Source organism: Phacochoerus africanus, chromosome 1 (assembly GCF_016906955.1).
Source record: "Phacochoerus africanus isolate WHEZ1 chromosome 1, ROS_Pafr_v1, whole genome shotgun sequence".
NCBI classification, from domain to species: domain Eukaryota; kingdom Metazoa; phylum Chordata; class Mammalia; order Artiodactyla; family Suidae; genus Phacochoerus; species Phacochoerus africanus.
Window position 1 is genome coordinate 109,000,749 of NC_062544.1, and position 19,904 is coordinate 109,020,652.

The 19,904-nt window shown below is 43.3% G+C and overlaps 1 protein-coding gene across 1 annotated transcript in view; it reads left to right on the forward strand.

The window, feature by feature from the left end:
* LARS2 (leucyl-tRNA synthetase 2, mitochondrial) overlaps window positions 1-19,904 on the forward strand; it is a 167,212-nt gene that overhangs the window by 90,947 nt on the left and 56,361 nt on the right. The window contains exons 8-11 of the mRNA XM_047771844.1: window positions 4,931-5,038; window positions 6,265-6,424; window positions 16,403-16,507; window positions 19,300-19,415. Coding sequence (XP_047627800.1) covers window positions 4,931-5,038; window positions 6,265-6,424; window positions 16,403-16,507; window positions 19,300-19,415 — 489 coding nt within the window. The remainder of the gene's footprint in view (window positions 1-4,930; window positions 5,039-6,264; window positions 6,425-16,402; window positions 16,508-19,299; window positions 19,416-19,904) is intronic.

Genomic DNA, 19,904 nt, shown 5'->3' on the forward strand with positions numbered 1-19,904 from the left:
GGAGTGAGCCTCTGTGTCCTCAGCTGTAAAAACAGGACTTTAGTTGACAACCCCAACCCTATGACTTTTTAACCAGTCTTCTTCCAGGAAAAAAATAAAAATATAAATAGGATCATAGAAGCAGGCAGATTTCTAATAAGTGTCTCTTTTAACACAGAGAATGGTAAGCTGAAACTATCTGAAATATGGGTGTGGGAAAGCTGGATTTAAGTACGCCTGCGGGAAAGGAGTCCTTGCATAGTAGCGTACAGGAGTGAGTAGGGACTTGGGCATCTGCTGCCCCTTGCTGCCAGTGCTCTTTCACAGTTCCACCCCCTACTTGTGGGGTGACTTAGAGGAAACTTCTGAGACCTGTTTTCTCAGCTGTGAGGTAGAAATAACACTTCTTGACGTGTGCTGTTGTGAAGGTAAAGTGAAGCAACGCACGTACAAGCACCTGGTCTGTAGGAAGCACTCCACAAAGGTTATTGCTTCCGTCCCTAGATGCTGGGAATCTGGGTCTGTGGTCCTGGTCTCTGAGTCTCTTGCTTGAGTGGAGGGAATTAAATGGGAATTTGGTAAGCATTTGCCCAGTTCAAGGCACAGCCCTAGGCCCTTTGTGGGATTTAAAGAAAAGCCAGAGGGTTTGCAGTTGAATCAGCATTCACAGGCCAGCATTCCCTATGCTTCACTCTCTGGGAGCTGTGTGGGGTAGGAGTTGTGATCTGTGTAATACCAGATGTAGGAGTAAGGTTTGGTTTGTTTTTACATTTTTATTATAAAAGGAAATGCAGATAACTGTATAAAACACATGTATAGCTTATTGAATTAGTTTAAAGCAGCTACCCTTGTAGGTCAAGGTTTTGAATTTTGCCAGCACTCCAGAAGCCCTGCACGTGCCCCATCTCAGTGCATGTGCCTCCCAAGCCCCCAAAGTAGCCACTGTCCTGACCTCTGGAATGGTCACAGCCTCACATGTCTCTACATTTTATCACCCAAACATGCCTCCCTTTTAAATTTGATAATGTCTTTTAAGCATCTTAATCGACAGGTTTCCCTCTTTATCCCTGCCCTTTTCTTACACTTGATCTGTTAAAGGACCTGAGCTGTTTGGCCCAGAGTTCCCTGGGTCTTGCTGAGTGTCCATTCATGTGGCAGTTCATGTCCCTGTGTCCTCTGGACTTCCTGGCACCTTTCATTATGCCAAACATGGCATCTTCTCCCAGGGAGCTCAGGGGCCATTTTGCAACTGAAGTTAATGGGAACAAGGAAACTTCCTAATTGAGATCCTGCATGCCCTCTTCTGATGTCCAAAGCAACTGGTTTCTTTTGAAAGAATTTCTAGAGGAAAGCCTTATTTTAGATGAAGTTTACATTGCAGGTCTTAACCAGCTGACTCATTTTCATTCCCTCATGCATCTTTAGGATAGCATAGCAAAGACAGTATACCAAATCTGCTGGGCTAGCTCCCTTGAACCTCTGGGTTATGCTAAAATCACTCAACTGCTTAAGTCTGCCCTATCAGTAACAGAAACTCCTTGTTTCTGATATTCATTTTGTAGCCTTCTTAAACTGTTATATGCATCCATAGCTCTGCAAATCGATATTCCATTTATGTCAGCCAGGAAAGGAGAATATGGAGGAGCTGTTGTTTATCTGAAAGCCTTTGGGAACAGGTCTTTCAATCAAGTAAACATTCTCCTTAGCTGGGTATGTTCATGTCTGCCTTTATGTATGTGGTTAGTTTCCAAGGAATTGATAACCAACTAAATGCACATAAACTACATATGGAATGTATTTTAACTCTTCTTCAATGTGAAGATCTTACTTTGCCTGACAGCCACCACTCTGACACCCCTGACACCCCAAAAGTCACTTTAAAAAATCTGTTTCAAATAAATAAATAAGTAAATCTGTGTCAACTTTTTTTTTTTTAACTTTTCTAGCTTTCTCTTAGAGTAAAAAGCTTGCAGACTTGTGATCATGAGATTGAGTCCTCTTGAGATCCCTGCCTGAGGGAGAGAAGGAAAGGGACACCAGTGAAACTGAAAGGCCACCAGGGGGCTCTGGCCCCTATTGGCTGTTCCCTGTGAGGACAAGGCCACCTGTCCACGGTCAGTAGTGTGGCCACTGGGACAGGTTTATTGAAACCAAAGCCTTGGCTCATCCAGATTCTCAGAGGTGGGCTTCCTCTTCATTTTAAGCAGGGAAAGGAGTTGGTCTCTACCTGAATTACCTCGGCAGGCCCGTTTCTCATTTATGCATTTTTTTCACTTGTTCAAAATAACCTATTATATATCAGAAACTGTAGGTGTTGAGTTTACAGTGGTGAACAGAGCTCTCAGGGGGCTTCTAATCCAGAGAAGGAGCCATCCCTAGGAGATGGGCCAGGCATTCCTAATAGAATGCAGTTTCATCAACATCATGAAGTGTAGGTCATGCTGAATTATCAAGTTTCAGTAGTTACTTAAAACATTTCTGAATCTTCATTAACAGCTACTTGGTTTTTGTGGATCTCCTTTCCAAATGACCAGGGAGACTTTAAAATACCCACAGTTTCTAGTTGATGACATTTCCTTATAAAATGCACTTTCATCTTACTTGAGTAATGGTTCGGAAACCCTAACCCTGGGATCATTTTGTCCAGCTGGGTGGGTGGGTCTCTGCGTTGAAGCTTATGCTGAGTGTCACGTGACTAGCCTAAGTTCATCAGTAGCAGAAAGGAAAGGGACCTGCCTTCCCTGTGCCTTAGTGCGATGTCGTGTTGAAAGAACAGCTTGAGCTCTTTGCTGAGGCTTTCAGTGCTCTCCTTTCCCTTTTCGCACACATAGGTCTGGGTTCTGTTTCTATACTAGCATAGTTCTGGTCCCTCTTTCCTTTGATGACCCTCAAAATTGACAGCCCCTTGTCACTCTAGTCGCTTCTTTTCCCTCCTTTCTTTTCTTTTTGGAGCTTTTCTTTCCTTATCCACCCACTTCCTATAACTCTCCTTCTCCTCTGTGCTCTGCCCCCCCCTCCCCCCCCGCCCCAGCTCTTTTATATCTCTCCCTATTTTTCACTCTATTCTTTTTCTTCCCTATCTTCCCACTGTTTTTCTTTTCCTTTGATTCATCTCCACGACCCATGTCCCATCTTATTTATGCTAATAGCAGTTGGTACTGCATTTGATCAGTGACCCAACTAATAGCAGCAGGCTTAGGTGTGCTTTATTTAAACTTCATGTTAGGGACTGTGGCACATTCTGCTTTGTGTATGCCCAGAGCCTAGATGAGGTCCTGGTGTGGAGGAGTGAGGCCTAAATATATCCCTGGAGAGTAAACAAATGAGTGAACACATTGCTGGTCAACTTGATGGTGTCCATAATCCACAACAAATGCCTCAGAAGAAATTTCTGGACCTTAAAGCTTCCCCGGTAAATGAGAGTGGATGGATAGTTAGCTGACAAGTATAGAAAATGCTTGGTGGTGTTTATCACACAGTGGACAGAGAGACTGTGGGCGGAAAGAATGCGGCTTGTAAGTCTGGGTTTTAGTCCTGGCTCATCCTTTCCTACAGCCGTGTGTGAGAAAGCTATAACCTTTCTCAGCATAGCTTCATTGATCTGAAAGTGAGCTACCTTGCCCAGAGGGTGAGAAGAGATGTGTGTAAAAAGCACCTTATGAATTACAAAACACTATGCAAATAAAGCATCTTCATGTTGCCTGTATTAATCATAATATGATTAGGAATTTAAAACTCTTATTATAAATATTTGATTACCCTTAAACTTATTTGTTGAAAGACTAGGTCTCATCATCAAATAAAGGATGGGATGTGCTTAAGGCCGTAGAGAGTAATTTATCAAAGAGCCTCCCTTTTATAGGAATTTAATTAGACAAATAAAGATGAAAATAAATGTGTGCTTCTAATAGCAAAGGTGACCCAAACCAAGGTGATGATTTCCCTTATGCTAATTTGTGTTTTTAAGGTAAATTTATAATGTTTTATATATGATACAGCTGATTTGTAGACCATACATACCCGTGAACAGTTTGTCTTAGAGATTCAAAATTCATAAACTTGAACTTCTTTTTTTTTTTTTAGGGTTCCAGACTGTGGGGGAAGAATGCACTAACCCCATCCATCAAAGATGTTACCCAAGGGGGAGGGGGGAGGGAGTGGAAATGACTGGGAGTTTGGGGGTAGTAGATGCAGACTATTACATTTAGCATGGATAAGCAATGAGGTCCTGCTGTAGAGCACAAGGAACTATATCCAATCTCTTGTGAGGGAACATGATGGAATATGAGAAAAACAATGTGTGTGTGTGTGTGTGTGTGTGTGTGTGTCTGTAAGATTGGGTCACTTTGCTAGACAGCAGAAGTTGGCACAACATTATAAATCAACTATACTTTAAAAAAAAAAAAAAGTTGGAGTTCCCGTCATGGCTCAGCAGAAATGAATCCAACGAGGAACCATGAGGTTGTGGGTTCGATCCCTGCCCTCGCTCAGTGGGTTAAGGATCCGTCATTGCTGTGACCTGTGGTGTAGGTCACAGACGCAGCTCGGATCTGATGTTGCTGTGGCTCTGCAGCAACAACTCTGATTAGACCCCCAGCCCAGGAATATCCATATGCCGTGGGTGCGGCCCTCAAAAGACAAAAGAGAAAAATAAATTAAAAAAAAAAAAGATGTTAACCATGGTCTTTCCTTGCTTTTTTCCTTCCCTCTGTGAAACCTTGGCTGCCTCAAAATAGGGATATCAATGAGACCCATCTTCCTGAATTGAGTCAGGATGAGTGCAAGTGTAACCTCTGCTGGACCCCTCCAATTGGCAAGTGAAGGAGAAAAGGGCTAAATCCTGGGCCTTCTTCAGTGTCCCCACTTCTCCCAGCTTAGCAAGCCCCAGATCCCTTGCTTTCCCTGAAGGAAGCCATGTGTCTACCTCTCCTTTCTCCTTTCTTCCCTACAGGCCATGCAGGACACGCTAGCAGACCTTCCAGAATGGTACGGAATAAAAGGCATGCAGGCACACTGGATCGGGGACTGTGTGGGCTGTCATCTGGACTTTGCGTTAAAGGTGGGCAAGCCAGAGTGTCCCCAGCAATCGGTGCTCACAAATCCCTTTCTGCATTTTTAGAACTCTTCCAAGAGACTAGCAATTTGAGACTCCATCGCAGTGCTGCCCAGTACGAAGATACTAAGAGTCACCTACCTTTCTAGTAGCCACAATTTTTAAGTGCAAAGAAACAGGTGGAGTTCATTTTAAGAACATATTTCATTTAACCCATTATATCCCAAAATTTTTGTTTCAAGGTGTGATCACATTGAGGGAGTTCCCTGGTGGCCTAGTGGTTTCAGCATTGTCACAGCTGTGGCACGGATTCAACCCCTCACCCAGGAACTTCTGCATGCCATGGGTTCAGCCAAAAAAAAAAGAGATGTGATCACGTCTAAGGCCCTTGTTTCTGAGCACCTTGGCCCATATATGTGGAATGTCTTTTCTATATATTCTCTCCACTGCCAGATATTTCATTATGAAAATGTTTCTAGTTCTACTCTCAAAGCCACCTGAGAATGAGAAAACTTAGGAGGGAACACGCTCAATCCTGCAGGTGCAGGGCCATGTGGCTGTGCCCCTGTGGCCCCCTACCTGGCCCCATAGGTTCACTAACTGCCACTCAGTCCACATGTGAACTTTAGTTCTAGGCCTGGGCACTTCCTGAATCATTGGTGTTCTGTAAACACATTGAATCTGAAGGAAGGAGCGTCTGGGCTCCCTGTGCCTGTGACATAGTTGGCATTCAGCTGGTGCCTATGGCATGCTTCTTCCTTGAAGGGTGTTTAACCTACCCTTCTGAGGTCAGCTCAGGCTATTATTTCCTCTTCAAAACAGAATTAGCTTAAATGAATGTTTTTCTAATTAGAAAAGTGGATGCTTTTATTCATAACTATACCTTAATTCCTAGAGGAAGGTATAGCTCCTTTCTCAGGACAGATTAACATTGACATTTATTATTGATTCATGGACAAGGAGCCCGGGCCTGGCGGGGAGGCGTCCTTCTGAGCATGCTTTGACCACCTTTGATTTGGGGCCCCCAGGTGCTCCTGGTAGTGGGCCCTGAGGAGCCCTGCTGAAAGAGGAGCTGCAGCCCTCTCCTGTCCTTTCTGCCCCTGCTAGGGATGCTGGGGCTGTGGTCTGAAGCTGTACTCACTATTTGGGCTTGAGGAAGGGATGTGGCTGGGGAGCACAGCAGCCCAGAGAAAGGGCTGAGAAATGTAATGACTCTGTTTCCCGCCTGCCAGGTTGATGGGCAAGTCACAGGAGAAGAGCTGAGCGCCTACACAGCCACCCCTGAGGCCATTTATGGCACCTCCCATGTGGCCATCTCACCCAGCCACAGACTCCTACATGGGTGCAGCTCCCTGAAGGAAGTCTTTCAGAAGGCTCTGGTCCCTGGCAGAGGTGAGTTGGCAAGTTGAGGTTAGGATGGGGACATTCTGCCTCATGTTTCCTGGAGTTCACTGGGCCTTTCACTTATGTTGTCTTCTGTGGTCTGTTCTTCCCCTTGGCCTGACTTTTTGTGTTTTCATTTTAAAACGTGGAGATAAAAAAGAGCTTTGAAAAATGTTAAGTTACCCCCTGATTTCACTTTGAGTACTAGTTCATCTCCTTCTTGAGTTTCTGAGTAAAAGCTCAACTCTTTCCCTTCAAAGATAAAATAGATTTAACGCCCTTTTCTGATAAGAATAGAATCTTCTGGTTAATTTATAATTTTATCATCATATAAAACTATGCTTACAGGGACAGGAAAGAAGCTAGTGAGAATTAGAGGAAATATTTTCAATAACTTAATTTTCTTATCTTGAAGAATTCACACAGTGATCTGAGCAGACAAGCAGAGTCGTGCTCAATACAGGTCTTTAAGGAGTGAGCCAAGCTGACTTGGAGTTGGCATCACAAGTGTTGGTCAGTGGGCATTGGGAAGTGCCTCTGCATTAGGCAGAATTCTGGGGTTGCAAGCGAGAGAATCCATCTTTGGGTAACCCGGAGAAAAAGGGGAACATGATGGAAGGCTGTGGGGAAGAAGCAGCCTAGAAAAGGACTTGGACCCGGCGGCCATGGGGCTTTGGCAGCAGGAACTATTAGTCAGTCTTTTGAGTGCCACTGACTGAGTGAATCTACTTTCACTGCGGCCCCAGTGCCAGGGCACTTGGTTTAAGATTCCTGTTGCAGAGAAAGGTATCCAATTGGTATCCCTGGGGACCATGGCCTTTTTTTTTTTTTTTCCTTGGCCAAGGGAAGGCCAGGCACCTCCCTTAGACCACTAAGACTGTCACTGCTGAGGAGGAGGTAGTTCTCTAAAACCAATTCAGAAGATCTTACTAGAGCAAGGGGACGGGGTCCTGGGCAGGCAGTTAGAAGTAGGTCTCCAGAGAAATGTAAGTATTTCTATAAAAATCTCAGCCCACTTCTCATTTCATAGACTCTAAACTTCAATCCCAACACAGTCTGAATTACTGGAGGTCTCTCTAAAGTTATTTGAATGATAAAGATGTTTGAGGGTGGTATAAAAAAATACATTTTTATTGCTATTCTTAAAATAGCCAGAAGGAAAGATTTCCTGATCAGCTTGGAAAGTTAATGTCATCCCAGCGTAGCCTAAGACCTCTACTTATTTACTTACAACATTCATGTTCAGGCCAGTTCATACTCATTGAGAGCCTGCTACCCACTGAGCACTCGGGGATACAGAGATGGCCATGCCCAGTCCTGCCTCCTGGGGTCGCAGCGGAGGAGAGCTAGATGCTCTGGCACAGACATTTCCTTGCTTGTATCTCTTGTTGTTATATATTGAAATAGAGAACAGACTCTTGAGTGAAGATTTCAGTGTGAGCTCATGAAGTCCAGTATAAATTTCCCTCTTTCAGTTTTATTTTCCACTTCTTCCTAAGAAAAACTGGATTATTTTCAACTATTTAAAGGGAAAACTCATCATTTTTACTCTCACAGGCATTTTGAGGTTCCTTGAGGGCTATGGTAGATGAATAATATCTAAAATTGAAAAACTGAAAAAGGTAAACATCTAGCCCTTAGACTTCTGTCCCCCTATGATTAATTTGGGGATACAAAATGAGGTAATTTCAAGAGTTCCCATCATGGCTCAGCAGAAACGAATCTGACTGGCATCCATGAGGCGCAGGTTCAGTCCCTGGCCTCGCTCAGTGGGCTAAGGATCCGGCATTGCCATGAGCTGTGGTGTAGGTTGCAGACGCGGCTCAGATCCTGCAGTGCTGTGCCTGTGGTGTAGGCTGTGGTGTCAGCTCCAATTCGATCCCTAGCCTGAGAACCTCCATATGCCCCTGCTGCGGCCCTAAAAAGACTGGAAAAAAAAGGTAATTTCTGTAGAGGATTAATGAGCTAATAAGTTATAAGTTATAAAAAAGTAACTCCTGGAGTTCCCGTCGTGGCACAGTGGTTAACCAATCTGACTAGGAACCATGAGGTTGCAGGTTCGATCCCTGGCCTTGCTCAGTGGATTAACCATCCGGCGTTGCCGTGAGCTGTGGTGTAGGTCGCAGACACAGCTCGGATCCCGAGTTGCTGTGGCTCTGGCGTAGACGAGTGGCTACAGCTCCGATTCGACCCCTAGCCTGGGAACCTCCATATGCCGCGAGAGCTGCCCAAGAAAGTGGAAAAAAGACTAAATAAATAAATAAAATAAAATAAGAAACAAATGTAAAAAAAAAAAAAAGGAACTCCTGACATGAAAAATAATATATAAATCCAAAACATTTCCATATGGGAGAAATTAAATTATTTCAGCATATGCAGGAAGCAACGTTTTCAAGATCACTTGGCTATCGGCACCTCTAACTTGGCCTGGTCCTTTCATTTTGGTTACTGAATGGCTCATTCACTTTGTTCTCCCCTCATTTTAATCTCTGAAATAATTCCAGATGGAACGTTACACTTTCCTCTAAATTTCCCAACTCTAATTTTCAGAGTGGAAATGTTCTTTCTGCAGATGTCAGTTTATTCAAAGTCTCTAGATTAAACTGCATGTCAGGTCTCTGGATTCTGACATGTGGCATCAGTCACCTAAAGCCAGTACAGTGCTTTGAGTGTAATGCAGTTTTCCCAAAAGGTGAATTAAAATTGCTGTGTGAATATGGATTTATGCTTCCTTTGGCCTTGGAGGTCACATTTTAAACCTGAACATTATATCGTTAGTGTCATTTACCAGAGCACACTGGCTCGAATCAGGCAGGCAGCTTGGTTTTCCCTCGAATGTCCAGTTTTGAGGGCAATTAATATTAAAGCAGTGACCGCCAAAAGTCATGGCAGCACACACTCGTGACTGAATTTATCACTTGCAGGAGTTTAAATGCTCAAACATGAGTTCCTGCAGTCGCTAGGTTGATTTCTGTATATCAGCTCCTGAGTTGGCACAGGATGGCCAAGATCCATCCTGTGACTTAAAAGAAGGTCGCTGCACCTTTGTTAGTTTTCTCAGCAGTGCAGGCAGTGGGGCTCTCAGACAAGGTGGCGCGAAGGGCCTGGTGGGCACAGAAGGAGCCCCGAGGGGCTCTGAGGAGGAGGGTGACACAGGTGGACAGGGAGATGCTTGAGTAGCAGAGTGGAGGCAGAACTGGCTTTCCCCATGGGTTAGGGTAAGAGATGGTAAAGCCCCTCCAACAGCAAGTGTCAGCATGGCTTGGAAGGCTTCTGGGATGACTCCCTGATTTCTGGCCTGGCCGAGTGGGTTGCCGATGTTACTCACAGAATGTACTGTTTCTCGCTCAGCATCCTATAATTGGCACAGATTAAGAGAGCAGAAAGTAAGGTCCTTCTCTCTAGAGTTCTTGAAATTGAGTGTATTTCCATAATCATTGACATTGCCTCCTTTTCTCAGCTGACTGCCTCTGACTTAAGTCATGTTATGTAAGCTCTGACTTGAGAGGAACCAGAAACCATAAAAAGCATCAATCGGGAAATATTGTCAAGAGTTCTAGAAGCCTGTTCTGTCTTTTCTTGGAGTCTTTTCTTACATTTCTAATATTAAAATATTCAAACCCTGGGGCTTTGAAACCCCACATTTTGGCTCTGACTCACCAATGGTCTACACAATGCATTTTTTGCCTAAAGGGTAAATGAGGTCTCCCGAATGGGTGACTTAGGTTCCCTGTTGTTATTGACACATTTCAGAGAAGAGCCTCATCTCCCTGGAAGCCCCAGAACACTGAATAATTAATTGCTCCCTATTGTCTTTCCCCTGCCTCCATAGACTCAGCTTGGGGGGAGGGGGAGAAGTGGGAGGGTGGGCAGGGGGAGACAAGGCAGAGTCCTGTGAGTAATAAGATTTGTTCTTGCACCAAACTGTTCCTCTTAGCCTCTTTTCAGCATGTGTTAATAGATGCTATGTGGAGGATGCTTCCGTGCTCAGATAAACTGATTAATAAAGCAAAAATAAATAGGTTTCTTTGCTTCTGGACTTTTTCGTACCTGCGCTGTGCTGACATGCACTGTGACTGTCTGCGAGGGGACGTCATGCAGCTCTCCTCACACCGGACCAGGGGACCCTATTTCCACAGAGCATCCCTGGGACCTAGCTGCAAGGAGCACTGCTTTGCTGAGCACTGACCACTGACCGAAAGCCTTTGGTCTGGCTTTCCAGAGGGCATAAAAGACCTGCCTTCTTTGCAGTGGGGGCCCTGAGAGCAGAGGGCAGCTTCTTGCCTGGAATGTTTCCTTTGTAATTACTAATCATTAAATTAGTAATCCTTTGTATTTTCTAAAGTGTTCAGCCGTGACCTAACCCCTGTGTAAACTGCTTCAGTTACCCGGGATTTCTCCTCGGCTTCCTGCTTCACATCACTGGCACAGGACTGACAAGAAAGGTGGAGAACACCAGGCCTGGTCAGGAACTTCAGATTTTACTTTTGTTCTTGTAGATTTTGACCAGGTATAGCATGCAAATTGCTCCACTGCATTCATTACAAATCTCTTCATATTTAAATTCAGAGATTAGATTTTTTTTTTTTTCATAATTGAAAAATGGTCGTAATAGACCTTTTATGTGGGAGAATGGAAAAAAAATCCAACCCTTTAATGCAGTACTTTTTGGGGGGTATTTTTCTTGTAATGACTTTATCAAGATATAATGCAGATACCATAAAATTCACCCATTTAAAGTGTACAATTCACTGATGTTTAGTATATCCTCAGAGTTTACAACCATCACCACTGTCAATTTAGGACATTTTCATCATCTCCTAAAGAAACTCCCTACCCTCTAGCAGTCACCCTCATTCCTTCTATTTTCTCCAACCCCAGGGAACCACTAATCTACTTTATTTCTCTGTAGATTTGCCTCTTCTGGACACTTCATATAAATAGACTCTTATGAGATTTGTCCTTTTATGACTGGCTTCTTTCACTTAGTAAAAAGTGAAAAAGTTTTCAAGGTTCTTCCATGTTGTAGCATGTATCAGTACTTGAGTCCTTTCTATTTTAGAATAATATTCCATTGTATATACCACATTTTATTTATCCATTCATCAATTGATGGACAATTTTTTCTTTTTTTGGTCTTTTTTGGTCTTTTCAGGGCCGCACCTGTGGCACATGGAGGTTCCCAGACTAGGGGTCTAATCGGAGCTGCATCTGCCAGCCTACGCCACAGCCACAGCAATGCCAGATCCTTAACCCCCTGAGTGAGGCCAGGGATCAAACCTGCAACCTCTTGGTTCCTAGTCGGGTTCGTTAATCACTGAGCTGCAACAGGAACTCCAATGATGGACATTTGGTTGTGTCCGCTTTCACTAGCTGCTATGCACTTCCATACAGATTTCTGAGTGGATGTATGTTTTTATTTCCTTGTGTATATATCGAGGAGTAGAATTATCAGGGCATATGGTAACTGTTTTTAACTGGCTGAGGACCTATCAGACTGTTTTTCAAAGGAGTTGCTCTATTTTATATTCATAGCAGTAAATGAAGGCTCCAATTTCTCCACGTCTTTGCCAACACTTGTTATTGCCTGTCTCTTTGATTATGGTTACACTGGTGGGTATGAAGCATTATCTCACTGTGGTTTGTGTTTTGTCTTTTTAACTGTACCCACAGCATATGGAAGTTCCTGGGCCAGGGATTGAACCTGTGCCATAGCAGTGACAGTGCGTCAAAGCAATGACAGTACTGGGTCCTAAACCTACAGAGCCACAAGGGAACTCTTCATTGTGGTTTTGATTTGCAATTACCTGATGGCCAGTAGTGTTGAGCATCTTTTCATGCTCTTATTGGCCATTTGTATGTCTTCTTTTGAGAACTAGCCATTCAGATCATCTGCTCATTTTTTAAAATGAGTTGTCTTTGTATTACTGAATTTTAATCATGCTTTATACTAGATACAAGCTTCTTATCAGCTACAAAAATATTCTCTAATTCTTTTCACTTTTTTTTTCTTTTATAATTTTTTTGTGTGTGTGTGTCTTTTTGCTATTTCTTAGGCCGCTCCCACAGCATATGGAGATTCCCAGGCAAGGGGTCTAATTGGAGCCGTAGCCACTGGCCTATGCCAGAGCCACAGCAACGCGGGATCCGAGCCGCGTCTGCAACCTACACCACAGCTCACGGCAACGCCGGATCGTTAACCCACTGAGCAAGGGCAGGGATCAAACCCGCAACCTCATGGTTCCTAGTCGGATTCGTTAACCACTGTGCCACAACGGGAACTCCAAAATAGAGTCTTTTTTTTTTTTTTTTTTTTGCTATTTCTTTGGGCCGCTCCTGCGGCATATGGAGGTTCCCAGGCTAGGGGTTGAATCGGAGCTGTAGCCACCGGCCTACGCCAGAGTCACAGCAACGCAGGATCCGAGCCGCATCTGCAACCTACACCACAGCTCACGGCAATGCCGGATCGTTAACCCACTGAGCAAGGGCAGGGACCGAACCCGCAACCTCATGGTTCCTAGTCGGATTCGTTAACCACTGCGCCACGACAGGAACTCCCTTTTCACTTTCTTGATGGTGTCCTTTGAAGCATAGAAGTTTTAAATTTTGATGAAGTCCAATTTATTTTTTCTTTGTTGTTTTTGCTTTCAGTGTCATATCTAAGAAACCATTGCCTACTCAAAGATCACAAAGATTTACTCCTATATTTTCTCCTAAGAGTTTGATAGTTTTAGATCTTACATTTAAGTCTTTAATCCATTTTTAACTAAATATAATTCTGATGTATGGCAAAGGTAGGGGTTCAACTTCATTCTATTGCATGTGGTCATTTGGGTTTTACACTCATGTTCCCACACACATATCTTAAAAATCAGATTGCTTCTGTCTTTATGTTTTGGTCTTTACTCCATATGATATCAGAAAATATTAACTTCCTTTTTATACAGGCTCCACACTTGTTTTTTAATCCATACGTAATATTCTATAACTCAATGTGCCATAATATCCTAAATCTTCCCTATCACATTGGACATTAGGTCTTTTTATGGAGATAGCTGCTGTAAGGATTTATGTGCCCATAGCTTTGCCTCTGTAGAATTACTTATTACCTCCTTAAAAGACATCCCCAAGAGTGAGGTTTTTTTTTAGTCAAAGATTATGAATCCTTTTCCAGCTCTTTTCACATGTTGCTTTTATTGGTTCCTGAACGGTCTATATCCATTTAGCATGCTATATCCAGTGATATGTGAATTTCAGTGCAACTTCACAAACAGAGGTGGTGCCCATCTAAAAGATTTTCCTAACTTATCAGGTAATAATACCTCAAGATTACTTTTATTTCCATCTCTCTTTTAAAAAAATAATTTCTTTGGGGTTTTTTTGTTGTTGTTGTTTTGATTTGATTTGATTTTTGTCTTTTTCGGACTGCACCCACAGCACCTGGAAGTTCCCAGGCTAGGCGTTGAATCAGAGGAGCAGCTGCCAGCCCACACCACAGCATAGCAACACCAGATCCAAGCCGCATCTGTGACCTACACCACAGCTCGTGGCAATGCCGGATCCATAACCCACTGAGCAGGGTCAGGGATCGAACCCGCATCCTCATGGATACTAATGGGTTTGTTAGCGCTGAGCCACAGGGGGAAGCTCCTTAATTTGTGTTTTTGAAACTCCAGTGATATATGTATATTACATGAAATTTCTGAGAGTACTAACAACAATAACAGTAGCCTCCTTACCCATCCACTTTTAATTGTTTTGGGAACGTGTTACTTAGGTTATAAGCTTGGCGGCTGCGAAGGAGTCCTAGGAAAACAGTGACTAAAAAGACAAATTTATTTCTTGCCCATGTGAAATGCAAAGTGGGTATGTCAAGTCTGCTTTGTGAGGTGGTTAGGGTCAAGGCCCCTTCTGTCTTCTTAATCTGCCCTTTTAGGGTGCTGCCCTTATCCCTGTGTTCTAAGATGTTCTACATTTCATTTGCCTTGCAGATGAAGGGAAAGAAGGGCAGCTCCTTTGCTTTGAGAGCATGACCTAGAATTTGCTTCTCCACTTACCCCATGATCACACGCAGTGCAAAGGAGTCTGCCCTTAGCTATGCAGTCATGTGTCCAACTAAACATTCTGTTGGTCAGTCAGAAGGAGAGACAGATATGGAGTCAACTGGCAGTGTATACCACGGGCTCTTTCTCTGGTACAGACCTCCGTGTGTCTGTCATATGCCTACACTGCTTTGTCTCTCTGTTCACTTGTTCTAGACACTGCCTAATGACTTTTATTCTTACTCCACCACACCTCACCATCATCCGTCCTCCTAAGAACACACCATAATTTCAGAATTTGCAAATGTACACCTCTTCTTTGAGAAGGGACCACATGGAAGAAATATGGGTTTATTTATTTGTGGAATAAATAAATATGGGTCTCCACTTTGAGAGTGTCAACACTTGGGGAGCTCCAGTAGCAGGTGTCCACAGCCCTGGTACCAGGGTGCTGGCTGAACCTCTTCTCTGGAGATCCAATGGGTTGCATATCACTGTCCCCACCATACTCTGTCCTGTGCTTCCTGACACCCAAAGTGCAAGAAGATCAGAGCTGGCTTCAGAGCCTGTCTTTACTTCTTTGAAAAATAAATCTTAATTCCTAGGCTTATTTTAACTTGGGGTTTGAATATATATACATATGCCTCACTTGCAGCATGAAGTTCCCAGGCCAGGGATTGAACCCACACCACAGCAGTGTCACTACCAGATCCTTAACCACCAGGCTACCAGGGAACTCCATGGAACTCCATATAGAACATACTTTAAATAGTTATTTAAGTCTTAGAATATGGCCAGTGTAAATAGTAATAGTTCATAAATTATAACTGTTGTTAATTGCTTATGTTGCAAAAGCTCAAATGGACTCACTAATTGTTTACCACCTTTCATTCCTTCTTCCTTTGAGACTTTATTGGGGTCTCCATGCCAATCCTACATGTATTCGGTGAAGATTCATATATGTATGGCTGCAGTAGTTGTAACAGGCTTCGTTTAAGATGACACACCACATGATTTCAAATTAAGTGTTTGATTATGCCACATAAATATTGGTCATATCTGAGCCAACTATACTGTGATTACATTTGCCTTTTTATGTAACTGTTTTTCCCAAAGTTCACGATGTCCTCATTTTTTTCATTGAAATTCTTTGAATTTCTAACTAAGTCTTCCCACACTCTCCCAGAAGTTCTTTAAAACTCCTCTCAAATCTTCTCCATATTCCACCCATCAGATAATCTGTCAGTTTCCTTTTTTTTCCTAAAATGCTTCCTGGTCCCTCTGTCCTGCTCAGATCTGACGTGGTCTCTCTCCAGGCTTCTGCTAACATCTATCATTCTATGACTTTCCTCTTCTCTGCTCTGCAGATGTCCTTACCCCCTTTCCTTTGTTGGATCCTGTTTCCTGGATCCCATGTCTGTCCTTTTTTGATTTACTCAGTTTTTCTGGACCACATCCTCCACTATCTCCTTAGAAATGGTACATGGGAAGGAACCGTTTTGTCCTTGTATGTCTGGAAATTTCCTCTCTGCCCAGTCATTTTCTGCTCTCCTCTCCACTTCCATCTTTAAGTGTTATGGTTTAGGATTGCAGTTATCTCCTAGTTGCACCGTAGGTTGTTTCTCATTCTGCTCTATACTTGAGGTATTTTTCAAAAGGAAAAGGGCGTGGTGAGAATGTCTTTCCTCCACCATCTAGAAAGTAAAAATGCCATTTTCACTTTTTGGTTAGGAACAGAAATGAATACTTTCATGTGTTTGTTTAATCCTGTGTTTCTCCACTGGTGTGAATTATCTGTTAATACCTTCAAAGAAAAAATTCCATGATAATTAGCACCAAACACAGAAGGCCTAAAGCTTATTTCTCTCACTTGTCTCCTCTGGGATTCAGATGGTGTCAGAGTCCCGACTGCCTGGTGTCCACAGTTGTCTGCTCTCATTTTCAGATTGCCTCACACCCGTGATGGCTGTGAACATGCTCACCCAGCAGGAGGTCCCTGTCATCATCTTGGCCAAAGCTGACTTTGAGGGCTCTCTGGATGCAAAAATAGGTAAGTAGCCATTAAAATATAATCGGAATAATGTATTTAGCAGGTTTAAGATCAAAATAGTCGCCTGGAAGAGCTGACTGTAGATTCCATGATCTGTTTTGCCTCTTTGTAAAAATGAATGCCCCTTCACTTCATCAGCCCTTATTGAAAAACCACATTTTGAAAACTTGGCAAGTATTGACCCTTGCTGGTTGCTTCTAAGAATAATAATAAAAAAAAAGGTCTGGTCCACAGATTTTGCCAGTAGAGCTAGTTGAGACTTGCACATATGATGTGGGGAACAACACAATTCAGATGAAAAGCCAATTTCAGAACTTGTAGAACCAACAGCAACTGCTGAGATGGGGGTTCAGAGTAGACATAAACCATGTGGGCCGGGTTTTGGTGAAGTCTTTGTGGGGGAGGTGAACTTGAGCTGTGCAGGAAAGGGAAACACAGTAACATCGAAGACTTACTTAGAGCTGTAAATTGGATATGGTTGGCAGCCTTACTCATTCCTAAGAGTTCTGAGCTCCTGTCACCAACAGGAAGTCTAGCATTGAACCAGAGAATGAGACCTAGTCACACACCCGTCCAAAACGCTGTGTCCAAGACGTGACATTTGGGGTAGAACCAAGTGTCTCTCTTTACAATTTTCCTACTGGAGATTCCAACCAGTCTCTACAGTGCTAAAACCTGCAGAGAAAGTTATTTCCACACAGAGAAGAAATAGCATGGCTCATCAAAATCATGTTTTTTCCTCACAATTCTCAGATCCGTTTCTGACAAAGTGGTTTGCAAAACATCAACAGAGAAAACATATATTAAGCCATTCCGGTCATTCTCTTCTGACAATTTAAACCTAAGAAGTATGTTGCCTAAAGGAAATAATTCTCTCTGTTACTTTGATGCCTTTTTTGATGGGTAAAATTCATTCATACAGCCAGCCAAGATAAACAATAAAGGAAGCTCTTAGGGATATGGCTTTCTCTTTCTTTTGGCATTTTGAGTCAAAGTCCTGACACACTATTCTGAAGGGAAAGGAAAGTTTGTGATTTTCTTGGATGTGCATGGGAAATCATTTTCCTGTGGTCTTGATTTCCCACAATTCTGTAATTAACATTTCCTAAGTTCCAGGCCCTTGCCCTCCAGGAAAAGCAGAAACAGAAGTAAACGAGATCAAGTGGGGTCTTTACCGTCTCACCTGCTTGTTAGAAATAGTTCACATTCTGCTGAGTCCCACATGACCGACACAGTGGCCCAGGGCATTCTTTATGTGGTCACATAAATTCTGTGTTCACAGCATCTCCATTCAGAGATCGCTCAAATTACTCCAAACCACACACTTTGGGAATGTCGTAAATGGCTTTTTTCCCTTCTCGACCATGAACACGTTTCAGCAGTCTTTACTGCTTACCATTTGTCCTCACCTTCCATGTCCTTCAAGACCATTCTCAAGTTTATTCTCCTCATTAGATGCTTTTCATCAATAATCTCAGCTAGAACGACACAGAACTTTCTGTCATACCATGGCACTTTCCATCTTACCCAGGAGCTTTCAAATGAGTCTCCCAAATGTTAAATCACCCTTTCAGGGGCATGTTCCAGAGAGGTTGTTGGTGGAAATCTGACATAAGTATTTTGTGCATTACTCTTAGTGTTATCTCTCAGTTGCCACATGATGTGTTGTGTCCATCACTGAGTGTGACAGTTGACCTTACAGCAGAAGTTCTCAACCAGGCATGATATGGCCACTGGGCAACATCTGGCAATTTTAGGAACATTTTTGTCTGTCACACAGGTTGGGAGGGAGGCGCGGGGAGGACTCCAGGTAGAGACCTGGGATGCTGTTCAACATCCAACAACACGAAGAATATCAGTGGGTCTCAGCTTGAGAAACCCTGGCTCACAGAACCAACAACCAGAAAACTCTCTTTTTATGAAAAGCTGAAGCTGAACCAGCCGGCGTTGTGCTCCAAATGAGTGATTTACTTACGTTCAACTCCATCTCCTCAAGGGTGTATGCGGGTTGAAGAATAAATGTGTATTCACTCGCCAGCTTTCCACTTCCTGACTGAATGGATTTTCCTAGGGCACTAGGAGATGCTAGAGGACTCAGCCTGTGTCTCAAGGGGATGCCACTGTCCTCTGTCACTGAGGGGATTCAAAGAAAAACTTCCCCAGATGCTTGTCATTTACTTTTTTTTTTTTTTTGTCTTTGTTGTTGTTGTTGTTGTTGTTGTTGCTATTTCTTGGGCCGCTCCCGCGGCATATGGAGGTCCCCAGGCTAGGGGTTGAATCGGAGCTGTAGCCACCGGCCTACGCCAGAGCCACAGCAACACGGGATCCGAGCCGCATCTGCAACCTACACCACAGCTCACGGCAACGCCGGATCGTTAACCCACTGAGCAAGGGCAGGGACCGAACCCGCAACCTCATGGTTCCTAGTCGGATTCGTTAACCACTGCACCACGATGGGAACTCCCTGTCATTTACTTTTTAAGCAACCGAAGCACCCCCAAACTGTATGTTTTAGAATTACAACTATTTTTTTTTTATACATAAGCTAAGCAAAGGAAAAGAACTTACAGGAAGGAATCTCCACATGACAAGCTCTTATGTTAGGGTGGTGAGTTTCTCCAAGACTGGGTCTCCATTTTCCCAGTGAATGTGATGTGGTTTTATAAAATTTTTGTAACTAAAAAAGATAGAGTTTCCCATTAGAAGCTTCAGCGGGATGTCAGTACTGTCAGTTATGTTGTGACTTGGGCATTTGCCAAGGAGACTGTTTGCTTTTCTCGCCCTCTGAACAGGAATCCCCAGCACCAGCTCAGAGGATACCGTCTTAGCCCAATCCCTGGGCCTGTCCTACTCTGAAGTCATCGAGACCTCGCCAGATGGCACAGAGAGACTGAGCAACTCTGCCGAGGTTGGTGCCCATGGCCTAGGCCTAAGAACTTACTACTAAGGTCATAACCTTGACATGAGTTTCATGAGACGTTTTCCCTGGGGTGCAAGTGACAACCTGCCATTCCTTTATCACCTAATGGTCTTGCAGCCTCATTTCTTAACCTATGAAAACAAAATAATAGTCTTTTTCAAGAACTATAAGCTTATCAACTCCAAGTTGAACCCAATCCTAGAATTATATGGTTATCGAAGTAATTAAACTTTATTTGGGGAATCTTCTGCTTGAGAAAAGGACCCCTTCCAGGGAAACGGATTCCTTGTGATAGATGATCAAAACTGGCTTTCCCTTTTAAAGACCTCTGTTCTCCACAGATTACTGATTTATCCCCACACTAAAGTTTAACTCATTTTTAGAAATCAGTAGAGAAGTTTGAGTCTTGTTTTTTAGGTCAAAGTTGTTTCTTGCTAGGTGGTATTAGGCTCCATACTGAACTAAGCCAGAAATTAT